At 30.1% G+C, this 13,369-nt stretch overlaps 1 protein-coding gene across 1 annotated transcript in view; it reads left to right on the top strand.

The window, feature by feature from the left end:
* The first annotated feature begins 300 nt into the window (after positions 1-300).
* The window catches only part of GABA-B-R3 (gamma-aminobutyric acid type B receptor subunit 3), a 30,997-nt gene continuing 17,928 nt past the window's right edge, over positions 301-13,369 (top strand). The window contains exons 1-4 of the mRNA XM_065499384.1: positions 301-1,140; positions 11,609-12,028; positions 12,095-12,355; positions 12,613-13,128. Of these exons, the coding sequence (XP_065355456.1) occupies positions 301-1,140; positions 11,609-12,028; positions 12,095-12,355; positions 12,613-13,128 (2,037 nt within the window). The remainder of the gene's footprint in view (positions 1,141-11,608; positions 12,029-12,094; positions 12,356-12,612; positions 13,129-13,369) is intronic.

Here is a 13,369-nt window from a genome sequence, read left to right as displayed (position 1 = left end):
CTTGAACTTTTATTCCAAGAATGTGTTTAATTAACAAAAGAAAAGAAATATGCCAAAAAGAGTGCTAATAAACATTAAAATAAAAACAATTCAAAAATTCCCACAATTATCAACAAAAACCAGAGCAACAGCAAGGAGATTTACCAAGACCAACAAAAAGACAACGGCAACGACGAAAGCGAAATGTCAAAAACCAAACAGAAACGATGGCGTTGGCAACATACACGACATCTACAATACATTTATTTGCTAATTATGGCAACAGCAATTATTGTACCAATTAGTATGACAAGGTGTAATATGGCAACAATAACAAACTTACCAGCTCACACATCAAATGCTGCCGCTTCAGCTGCAGCAGAAAATAAAATAAATTTTACAATAATTAATAAAACTTTAACGAAAATGGAAAAATACAGTGTACTTAAAACAAATCAAACGAAAATGTCAATTAGTGTAAACGATACATTAAATATTTTACAAAGTGAAAAGCAATATGAAGCAATTTTAAATACAACAAATATTAAACGAAAACCAAAAACAGAAAACCCAAACAACCGTCCTGTAAATACAGAGTTTATAAATCAAGTTAACAAAACGAAAAACATAACAACTTTGAATTCTTTTGAAAAAGAAAATAAAAAACTACAGCAACACCAAATTGCATTTAAAAGTAAATTCAAATCAACGTCATCATCACAATCAGCATCATCAACAACATCGACAAAAATCAATGACAATCATTTTACTTCCTATTCCTTTTTAACTTCTCCACCTACACCCAGTAAACATTCTTTATCGCACCCACGCCTACGACGCTATTCCAAACACAAATTTTACTCAAACTCTTCAACGTCCAACAATTCCTCTTCCCTGCCTGTGTCGCTGGGTTTGTGGCAGCAACAATATTTAAAAGTTAATCAAGTGTTTGAAAATGAACGTGTTTCAAGTCGCAATAGCAATTTGCAACAAAATCGTGGCAAAATTGTTTTGCTGGGTCTCTTTGAACTTTCAACGAAAACAGGTCCACGTCCGGAGGGTTTAAGTGAATTGATCGCTGCCCAAATGGCTGTGGAGCATATAAATAGTAAGAAATTATTACCGGGCTATACGCTGGAGCTGATGACGAATGATACACAGGTGGGTAAAGTATGAAAAAATTAAATTAAAAAAAAAATATAAAAACAAGTTATATTCTGTTGTGCCGAATCTTATATACCCTTCACCAAATTATACTTCAAAATAAAAATTTGAAATATTTTTGTTAAACAAAATTTATTTTTTTCCAAAGTTGTTTTTTCAATTTTTTTTTAAAAAAAAATTTTCGAATTGTTTTTTTTAAATTTTTTTTTGATTTTTAAATTTTTTTTATATTTAGCGAAAAAAAAAACTTTTGGTGAAAGAAAAAATTCGGGTTAAAAAATATTTTTTCCGATTTTGACCCATTGTATGTCCAACTTACTATGTTCTTATATACGTCGTTGCAATATCTATCATTAGATGTCTATATTAATGACTTAGTAATCCAGATATAGGCCAACAATAGGTAAAAAAAATCGAGGTTGTCCTGGTTTTTTCCTTAATCTCTGCCATTTGTGGACCGATTTTCTCGATTTTAAATAGCAAACCAGCCGGAAGAATTCCGGAGATAGATGAATCGTGTATGTAAGTTATTTGGGGGCTTCGGAAAGTTGATTTCAACAGACAGACGGACAGACAAACAGACGGACATGTCTTAATCGATTCCGCAATCTATAAGAATCCAGAATAGATATACTTTTTAAGGTCGGAAAATTATATTGTGGAAATTACAAACGGAATGACAAACTTATATACCTTCTCACGAAGGTGAAGGGTATAAAAATAACAATTGTAAGTAAAATTTAAAATTTTATCTTTTGAAATGACCCAAAAAAAATCGTTCGTTTTTTCCACAAAAACTCTCTGTTGAAAATGAGCAATAAATATTTGATTATGGAGCAATCATAATCAAACTGTGCACAAATTAGTTGTCGCGTCATATCTAATAGCCTCTATTAAAAAAATTTAAAATGAAAGTCTAAATGAAGGTCTGCTGAAGCAAGTTTTTAAAAGGGTCACTTGTGTAGTTTTATATATAAAAAACTACTTCACGCGAACTTCATAACATTTTTGTCCTTCCTCTGGTTCCATGTAAAGGTTTAAAATAAAGATAGCAACATAAATTTAATTATAGAGGGACAACATATAAGAATAATTGCCAAGCATGTTTGAATTTTAAATAAATGTTTGATAATCTGATTTTGCAATTAAAATTTTTAGAAGGAGAAGCAAAGCTATTCTTGAACATCTTCTGAAAGAAACCAGAGTGGAATGCATATCGGAACTTGCAGAATGTGTAAGCCTTTCTTTTAGAAGGTCCATAAATTATAGCCCTAGCAATTTTTCGCGCTTGTTATTATAGTGTGTTTTAATTTTTAACTCATATTAGAGGTAATGAATATTTTTTTGCCAGTAATTTGTTTATTGTTAAAGCAGGTTATTACTTGAAAATTGCTGAAGATTTTTTAAAAACTACATCTTCAATTTTCTAAAGATTTCCCTAAATAATATCGTCCAAATGTTGGAATGTCGGATTCCGAATGATCCAGATGTCTTAAATCAGCAAAATCTTTCCAGAAATAGCTAGATATAACCAAATACCACGACTATCTCGATTTTTCGAAATAATCTTATAAGCCATTGAACTTGACATCTATCTAAATATTGGATAAGATGAAAAAGTTATAAACAATTGAAATTGAGCGATTTTAGACCACTCTTATTTATATGTTGGGTGTATGTCATAAAAATGCGGGATTTTTTCAAATGTTTAGTTTTTATTTTAAAACATTTGTACAATATTATTGGCAATAGTATGAACTTTTTCCAGCTTTCTGGAGACATATGGATTCCGAGCCAAAAGAACTGCTCATCTTTTGAGGCCAAAACGAATCAAGCCAATTTCGGATACTCTGTTCTGAACTGAAACGTAACCCAAAGAAAGCGTTCTGCATCTATCGAAACAAATATTAGTCGCACGGGACAAGGCCTTGACTATAAGGGTGTTGAGGCAAAACCTCCCAACAAAATCGTATTTCAGGGTCTCTCAACATCAATTCGTATTTGTACAAGCTACGAGCTCTACAAAGCTTTGCAAACTAAAGGTGGTCAACTTCGTACCAATAGTTTAGAAAATACAGATTTATTACAACATTTCATCAGATCGATCCCACTGTGCCGGATTTGAACGAAAATATTTATAAAAAGCAGAAATATTTGTTGTTCTAATTTTAACGTTATTTATTTTATATGTTTATATGTATGTTATGTATTTTATCGTTGATTTGTCTTTCATAATTTTAAAATTTTATATATAAAACAAATTTTGAAATTTTGTTTTTGCGTTCCACATAAATATCACTTTGGTGATGTGATTTACAAAATTATATTAAATAGTAAATTAACTTTACATATGTATATATGCCTAAGCAAGTACTAAGTATTAAAAACAAAATGAAATATTTAAAAAACTCTTTAAATAAGATTGACAATTTAGGGTAATGATTAAATATGTTGATGAAATCCCAAATAAAAATGATATTTAAACAAAACAAAAGCATATTTTCCTTCGCTAAAACATGTCATAATTTACTAGAGCAATAAGCTATAATGTTGGTTATAAACATTTTTTACAACATTGTCTGCAAAGCTTAGTCATGACTATGTATATCAAATTACATTTTAAATACATATATTAAATCTTAACAAATAAAATACCTCATCAAATGCGTTAATGAACGAACGTATGTTTAATAATTACCTTAATTTAATCCTTAACACATACTCTTGTAATCATACTTATAAATTTGCACATATATACATTACACACACATATGTTTATGTATTTGTGTATCCTGAGTCTAAGAACATACATACATTCACCATATTTTCAACAACCAAGGATTCTTGGCTGCATATGATTTCTCTACATACGCACTCAACGCTCACCTCTTTCGGCAACTAATTAAGTTAAACCAATAAATTTCTTTATGTAAGTGAGTGTTGTGCGAATGTGTTTGTGATTCTGTTTTCGTATGTGTGTGTTAAATGTTCATGCCAACGAGCAAAAACAAAACAAAAAAAAAACAGATTTTCATAAATATTTAATTACAGTCAAATAACAAACATTTAAACAATAGACACACATACTCACACTCAAGCCAACACATGTCATTTAATATGACTTTATGTCTGTGTGCAAATGAGTATGTGCGTCTCCAAAGTCTCACACACTAACCATTAGAAAAGCTTAGAATTCCAACACACCTACGCTGAACAATTGAACGATTTACAAAGCAAAGTGAAAACCAACATTACGTACCTATTCGCATACATTAGGGTTGGCCTTTTTTATACTTTTGCGATTTTCAATGCTTACAAGGTTAAAAATGGATGATTTGTCATCTAAAAACAAAATGCTGAAAATTTCTTAAAATATTTAAGACAAACAATTATTTTTTAAAATAAAATATTAAATTTGAATAAGAGTAGTTATATGAATATCTGCTATAGCAACCCGGCTCGGTTTCTATTTAAAATTGAAAAAAACACAAATGGTTCAAGGAAAAAAAAGGACAACCGCGATTATTAACCTATTTTTGATCTATATCTGGATTACTAAGTCATTAATATAGACAATATTGATATTTAATGATATATATTTCAAAGACCTTTGAGAACTGCGTATATAAGGTCACAGTACTCGGACTTATAATGGGTCAAAATTGGGCAAAATATTTATTAACCCGAAGTGTTTTTCCACGAAAAAAATATTTTGTTGTAAATTTTTTTTCACTAATAAATTGAAAAAAAAATTTTAAATATTATTAGATGAACAAAATTTTTATTAGTGGACAAATTTTCTAATTTCCTTTTTTTAATTTTCTAAAAAAAAAAATTATTTGTGGAAAATATTTTATGACAAAAAAATTAGTTTGGGTGAAAAAAATTCCGGTTAAAAAATATTTTTTCCGATTTTGACCCATTGCACGATGGTCAATTCCGGCCAAAAATACATAACTTTCTTATTTCTTTATAAAAATGTTTGAAATTTTGTATTTGTATTAAGATTAACATAACCAATCGATCGATAAATATTTCGATGTTCAAATATGATTTGGCCAAAAGAGCATGGACGTTCTAAAAGTATCAAAAAAATACATGTAAGAGGCTGAAATTTAGTCCAGAAATAAAGAATAAAATATGCAATCGAAAAAAAAAATTGGTCATTCAAATTTCGGAATACATATACAGGGCCAAACAATCATGGACGTTTTGAAATTATCGGAAAAGTTAGATTATTCATTTAAAATTTTAAATTTGGTGTACATTTAAGAAAAACACACTAGATCCATCGCAAAAATATTAGAAATTGCATACAGGAGTTGGCCAAATAAACATTGACGTTATAAAAGTATCGAAAAAAGTATGTAATTTTTTAACATGGCTTAAATTAGGTTTATAATTAAAAATAACATAAATAATCCATTGAAAAAATTTCGACATACAAATACTTGGTTTGGCCAATTCAGCATAGACGTAAATAACTCTCAAACTCAAACAAAAAAAATTGTAAAATATGAAGGCACTGAAATCGTTCTGGTTATTGGAATGGCAGATAATTGCAGCTGAAATTTATAGTACTTACTCTCGATACTTTATAGTATTAGATGTAATTTACACTTAACCTCTAATAGCCCCATTTAATTTGTTCTGGCCTTTCGTTTCTATAGATTTAAAACTAGTTCCTAATCACTTCACTTTTATATAAAAGGAACACGCAAAAACTCCTTAATAACTACATGGAATGGTTAACTGCTAACTATTTTATAAAAACATGTGCTAATTTGCAAAAAAAAAAAAACTTTAAAACAAAAGCACAGGATACTTCGATTCAAAAGTAAAAAACTCACATTTTTGTGACTTTACAGCACTATAAATGGCCACATAGTTACTTTATAGCCAAAATAATAATGATACTTTATATTCTGAAGTGTTAAGAAAAATTTACCATCAACATTTTATAAAAATTAAGAAAAAAAAAAACATTTTTGGCCGGAATTTACCACCGTACATTGTATGTCCGACTTACTATGGCTTTGTATAAGCTGTTGCAAACATGTTTAAAATATATATCGTTATATATCCATATTGTCTATGTTTAATGACTTAGTAATCCAGATATAGATCAAAAATATATTAAAAAAATGAAGGTTGTCCTGGTTTTTTCCTTATATCTCAGCCATGTATTGCTGATTTTCTCGATTTTAAATAACAACCAAGCCCGGTCTATAGCGGTTATTTAGATTTCAACATACAGAGGGACATGCGGACATGGCACCATCGACGCCGCTATATATAACTATCCAAAATATTTATTTTCATTTTTTCATTTCATATTTCTGTGTTCGTTTGGAAAAACTAGGTAACTTCACTTTTTGCGAAAATTGAGATAACACCAAAAATGGAAAGTACGTTTCATTTACAATCACTCTGTCAAATCGAAATTTTGATATAGTTTCTCATTTAAAAGTTATTTTCATGTAAGAACTTGCTAACTCCATGCATTTTTTGAAAAAACAAGGTAACTGAATAGTTTCTTAACAACCGGAAAAATTAGACGTTTAAAACGACGTTGTTTCGATAACTAAGAGAGAAAGAGCGAAATAGATAAAATTCGGGTCACAAGCTCTTTGGGCTTAAATTTTCAACGTAAAAAAAAAAAAAAAACGTCCTATTTTTGATATACAGTGACGGACAATACAATAGAATCACTACATATGTATTCGATTAAAGCGGTAAAACTACAAATTTTGATTTCAAAATTTAAAATTTGTTCATTATATATTAATGCTCATAACGTAAACAATAAATAGAAAAAAATAAAATAAAAAAAAAACACATTCTTATGTTAAAAACGATGTCAAATCTAAAAGACTTAAATGATTAAATGATCAGTCTTAAAATGATTAAAAATAAAAAATCATCATAAAAATTCGTTGTTTTCTTAATATTTTGTTGCATATCAATTATTTCTAATAACAGCATCAAATCTTTTGGGGATTGAATTTAACAAACTTTCGCATGTAGATCGGGAAATTGCATACCATATTTCCTGAATTTTCTGCTAAAGTTCTTCCTTGTTTTACAATTTTTCACGTCCGAGTTTGACTTTTACTATTTTCCATAGGATTTAAGTCTGGTTATTGAGACGGCCATTCCATAACATGAATTTTGTTATATAAAAACCATTTTTTGGCAAGACCTGACGTGTGCTTTGGGTCATTATCTTGCTGGAAGATCCATTTTAAGGGCATATTCCATTCTGCATGTGGCTTTATAACATTCTCCAAAATATTTACATATAACTGCTTATCCATATTTTCTTTAATCCAATAAATTGGACCAACGAAATACCAAGAAAAGCATCCCCATATAATAATATTTCCCTAACCATGTTTAAACGTTTTTGGTTTTTGCCATTTTTTGGAAGTCTAACCCATGTCATCACTACCAATTAAATTAATGGTCGTTTCGTCCGTCCACTACACATTTTGCCACTTTTTTATATTTTCTGACCCACACCAATCCTTATGATTGCTCCTGGTTTTAAATGAAATATTGGTAGTGATTCTATTGTAATGTCCGTCACTGTATATATAAGAATAAAATGGAAAATATTTTTGGAAAAAACTGGGTAACTCCAATTTTGTTCGTAAAAGTGATTAGTAAACTTGATAAGTGATTAGTAAACTTGCTTAATACTGTAAAATATAAAAATAAATAATAAAAAAAAAATTTTGGAAAAACTAGGTAACTCCATTTTTCAAAAAAATAAGGTAACTGACATCGATTTTCGATTTTAATATCCAAAAATGAGTTTAATGGAACCAGAAATCTTCAACATTATTTAAAATTAAGTTTTGTTTAATGCGCATGCATAATAACATTAATTCATATTAAATAATTTGTGAAATACATTTAACACTTTAAATGAGTTTTTCTCGTGTTTTCAAAAAATGGAGTTACCTAGTTTTTCCAAACGACCACAGATTTAAACATAAATGGGTAAATGAAATACAAAAACAATTTTTAATTGGATTTGTCTTTTTTTAAATCCAATGAAATACAAATGTCCAAACTCTAAACATTATACGATTTTGCTCAAATGTTTAGGAATTAGTTTTTAAATGGCGGAGAACAATTTTAGACCTTATGAACATCGAAAATCCAAAATGTGAAAAATAAGGGCCAACCTAGTTCACAAAATATATAAATAGAAGTATTATATACCATACATATGTTTGCATATACAATTAATAACAACAAGAGTTACAACAAAAGCAACGGCAACAACAACGACTATGTAAAAATTTATGCTTAATACACTTAAGGGTCATAAAAAGTAAAAGTGTATTTTATTACACTCATACATTCAAATATACTTTCATATACATGTAATTTTACATACATGTTTTTTTTAGCTTATACTACGTACATATGTACATGAATTTGTATATTGTGGAAACAATGAGATTATTATGCAAATACACTCACTATACAGGCTTAACATCTTTTATTTATATTACTATACCACAGCGAGAATTATTAGCGTTAAAAACAACACTATACTACAAACAACATACTAAATAAAATTATAAATAAAAATTCAAAATTTTCGTACAACAAAAAAGTTTAGAACTATTTTCATACCCACCATCAATAAAAATGGGGGGTATATTTATGTTGTCATTTCATTTGTAACAAAACGAAATATTTGTCGCAGACCCATATAAGGATATATATTCTGTGTTCTCATGAGATTCTAAGATGATCTAGATATGACCATCCGTCTGTCTGTCAGCTTTTTGCTAAAATTTTCCACAAATACTCTTTGTTGTTAAGGTTTGCTTGGTATTGAAATTTATTATTATCCCTAGAGAAATAATTCAAGCTGGAACAATCATCAGATCACTCACTCACTATAGTTATTTTATCGAACACCCGAGATTTCTCCGACTGGTAATTTAGCGATGACAGGCACAAGAATTAATTGGCTTAAATAAAAAAATACCTCAGTACACATTGCTCGGAAAACATACCACTTGAACACCAGAAAACATCGATCACTCTCTTATCAATTTCGATAAAATCTCAAACTGGCTGCTCATCATGCTACAAAATCAGATGTAATATTCTGTATATATCGATCGGCTCTTAAATGAAAAAAAGAAGAGTTCAAAGAGGCTGGCAATTGCACAGATCCCCCCAACTCAAATCGTAGGTTAAATATTTTATAAAAATACTTCAAGTTTGTTGTCATTTTAACCCCAAGTGCTATTAGGGGTTAATTTTAAATTTAGTTTTCTTAAGTTTCATCAAAATCGGCCCAAAAATATATAACACTTCGCTATCATACCATGAGAAATTCCAAATATTGAAAAATTTGACCTTCACGATTTAAGGGTTAACGTTCTTCGATTTTAGTAAAAGTTTCAGACTATATTTAAAATTATCCGGACTATAATATTCTGAACAGGTTTTACTTAAAATTAATAACAGTAAGGAAATTTGGCTCATTCGCCGAAATATGGCCAAAAAATAAGTTTTCACAAAAATCGGAAAATTTAAATCTCAGGTAAAAAAACTACAGGTGGTATTGTCATACTTTTTTCACATTATTATTCCCTATTATATTGTCAATAAATCCCCATGTGATCATCAAAAAATTATGAAATTTGTTTAACAAAATTTTTAAAAAATTGAAAACGGAGTTTTGAAACTTCCGTTAACATTTTTTTGGTCATACCAGCGAATAGTTAATGGTTTCCTACGAAGTAAAAAATTCATATTCAAGAAAATGTGGATATATTTTAAGTAAAAGTGAGCTTTTATTTTAATATTTCTCAAAATATGTTAATTTTGTTCCTATATTTCTTGTTCTTGTGGCCTGGAACACATTAATAGCTTTTTTAATAACTTTATCATTTTTTAACCAATTTTTGTATTTTATATCTCATTAGAACGATAATCACGTACATATTTCGATTATTTTAAATTAAATTGCAAAAGTAATTATTTAGTGGCAAAATTTAGCATTTTCCCCGTTATAAATAACGAAAAAACGCATTTTTCGAACTTTAAGGCCTCGTCGCATAGGGAAGGCGTGGTCGTAGGGGCTTAAAATTTTACAAGAGTTATATTCAAGTCCAATAGAACACAATAGTACCCCTTAACTTTTATACTAAAAAAATCATACTTGTTATGGGACACTCCAACACACAGATTAAAGTGTCCAAAAAACCGGCAAATTTGAAAAACCGGTTTCCGGTTTAACCGAAAAAGTGTGTTTTTGAAAAACCGGTTTTGATTATTGCCTTTTAAAAAAACCGGTTAAACAGTTTCGGTTTTTATCTTCAAAAAAACCGGTTAACCGGTTTATATTAAATTTTTATTTAATATGAAAAAGGTCTCCTTAAATTTATTTTTATTTGTGGACGCTAATAGGAAATGTGTTAAGAATTGTGTACTAAATCTTCGGAAATTTATCACTTTTGAATTCATAGGGCTCTATCTTTATGCAATTATTTTATATCTTTTACGAAATATAGTCAAATGCTATAATTTTCTATAAAATAAATCAATATTTTTTAAAAATAGTATCATAGTCTTTCATATATATGATTGAATGAGCTTTAGAAAATATATTTCATTAAAACCGGTTAACCGTCTTACAAAAACCGGTTTGTCAAAAAACCGAAAACGGTGGAGTTTACAAAGATGAAAAAACCGGTTGACCGGTTTTCGGTTTCGGGTTTAGATACTCTAACACAGATGTATTCTAAGTATTTTTGACAGGTTGTAGTCTGTTGTCGTTAATGTGTTTAATGCATTTGAATCACCAACATTATCTTTTAAAATATCATAGGCCTACTAAGTGCGATTATAATTTGATAGCAGAAGCAATTTCAGCTTGAGTAAGTATTTTATACATACGATTTTTTGCGCTGTTGGAGCTCGATATTAGACTAATATTGTGTTTATGATCTGCCATTTTGTACCAGAGTGAAACATCAATTCTTTTTCAAGGTTATCTTAAATTTTAATTAATAACTTTTTTCTACTAAACAAATTTGTATGATTTTCAATAGCAGACAGCAAACAGAACACTTTACAAAACAAAGTTCTGTTGTCCTGATCGATTCTGTGATCGACTAAATTCAGCTGGGCACCTTATGAATGTTTGATTTTTAACACCTTATGAATATAATTTTCTTTTTCGGTAGATAATAATTTATTACATTTACTACGTGAATTAATCACAAGTTTATTATTGCTATTTAAATTCGAAGAATTGTATCCTAAAAACTAAATACTTCTTAATTAAAAGTTATAAAATAAGTTAAAAGTAGCTGACTAGAGGTCAGGATTAATAAAATCGAGAATATACTTAAATTTTGTTTATAAATTATTTTTTTTTAATAACAACATTTAAACATTAGATTAACCCTCTTTTCTATATTTTCAGTGTGATCCTGGTGTTGGTGTCGATCGTTTCTTTCATGCCATTTACACTCAACCCTCTACCCGAATGGTAATGCTGCTGGGCTCTGCCTGTTCGGAAGTCACCGAAAGTTTAGCGAAAGTGGTGCCCTATTGGAATATAGTACAAGTATCTTTTGGTTCTACCTCACCCGCCCTAAGTGATCGCCAAGAGTTTCCCTACTTCTATAGGACAGTGGCGCCCGACTCATCACACAATCCCGCCAGAATAGCATTTATAAGACGTTTTGCCTGGGATACGGTGACGACATTTTCGCAAAACGAAGAAATACATTCGTTGGCCGTTAATGATTTGGTCACTGAACTGGAGGCAGCAAATATATCGTGTGCGGCCACTATAACATTTGGTGGCACCGATTACAAGGAACAATTACTGCTATTACGTGTAGGTTAATAAATTTGTGGCCGCTGTTTTGTGTTAATTTAACTGAAAAATGTTCTTGTTTTTAAGGAAAGTGATACACGTATTATAATTGGTAGTTTTTCTCCTGCTCTGGCTCCATTGATCTTATGTGAGGCTTATCGTTTGCGCATGTTTGGTGCCGATTATGCTTGGATTTTGCATGAAAGCATGGGTGCACCTTGGTGGCATGATCTGTCTGGTACGGGTTCATATTGCTCACAGTCGGAGTTGCAGGCAGCTGTTGAGAATTTAATCATTGTTTCCAGTCACAATAGTATTGTGGGCAATAATAGAAGCTTCAGTGGTTTGGTAAGTACAATTATATTTGTAAACGGGTTTTTATTGGCAATGTTTAAACAAAACCAACATTGTTGTTTTTTCAATTTAACTCAGTTTAATTAAACCCTAATTATAGTGAAGCAAATAAATCATTTAACTTGTAAAAACAATAACCATCCACCACAAAGAAATGTAATACAAACTGACATATTACCACCACATTGAATGGCTGCAGCCATGCATTTTATTTAACAAATTGTTTTCCGTTTTCATTTCATATCCTGCAGAATAATGACATGTTTTACATGCAATTAAACAAACAATCGGAAAAATTTCAACAAAATTTTAACAATCCCAATGATTATAACAAAGAACAGCAAAAACAACGTAAAACTCGTGCCACAACAAGTGGCAGCAGCTACAGCTACAGAAATCGCAAAAATGTTAAAACAAACCACGAAACCACAAAAAGTGTAAAAACAAGAGCAGCCAACAAGAGCAAAAGGAGCATTAATGACATGGTTACTTCTGCATTAACCAGCTTCACAACAGCAACAGCATCCTCCACATCGGCAATGGAAACCTCTTCGGATACTTCGACTACAGCAGCTGTGGTTTCCCGTTATGCTCCTCAAACGTATGATGCTGTTTGGGCCATAGCTTTATCGCTGCGTGGCGCCGAAGAACGTTGGCGCAAGGATGCCATGCAACAATCAAAATTAGATCGTTTCGATTACACACGTAGTGATATGGCCAGCGAATTTCTACAACAAATGGGAAAATTGGATTTTCTGGGTGTTTCGGTGAGTAGTTGGCAAAATGATGATTGAAAATGTTAAACAAACACAAGTAGTTTGGAATTGAATTGAAACATACAAAGGTTTTGCAAAAATTTATTTATTTTTGTTTTTACATACTAAAAACAAAAGGGAGGAGAATAATTAGTTTTTTTTTGCGTTTTTAATGTAATTACAAAACTACATATTATGCTGAGTTGGTGAAATTAACTAGGAGTTTCTATATCACAAGCGAGTACTGTGAGTG

Source organism: Calliphora vicina, chromosome 2, assembly GCF_958450345.1.
Source record: "Calliphora vicina chromosome 2, idCalVici1.1, whole genome shotgun sequence".
In the NCBI taxonomy this organism is placed as follows: Eukaryota; Metazoa; Arthropoda; class Insecta; order Diptera; family Calliphoridae; genus Calliphora; species Calliphora vicina.
This window is presented reverse-complemented; position numbering and strand designations above follow the sequence as displayed.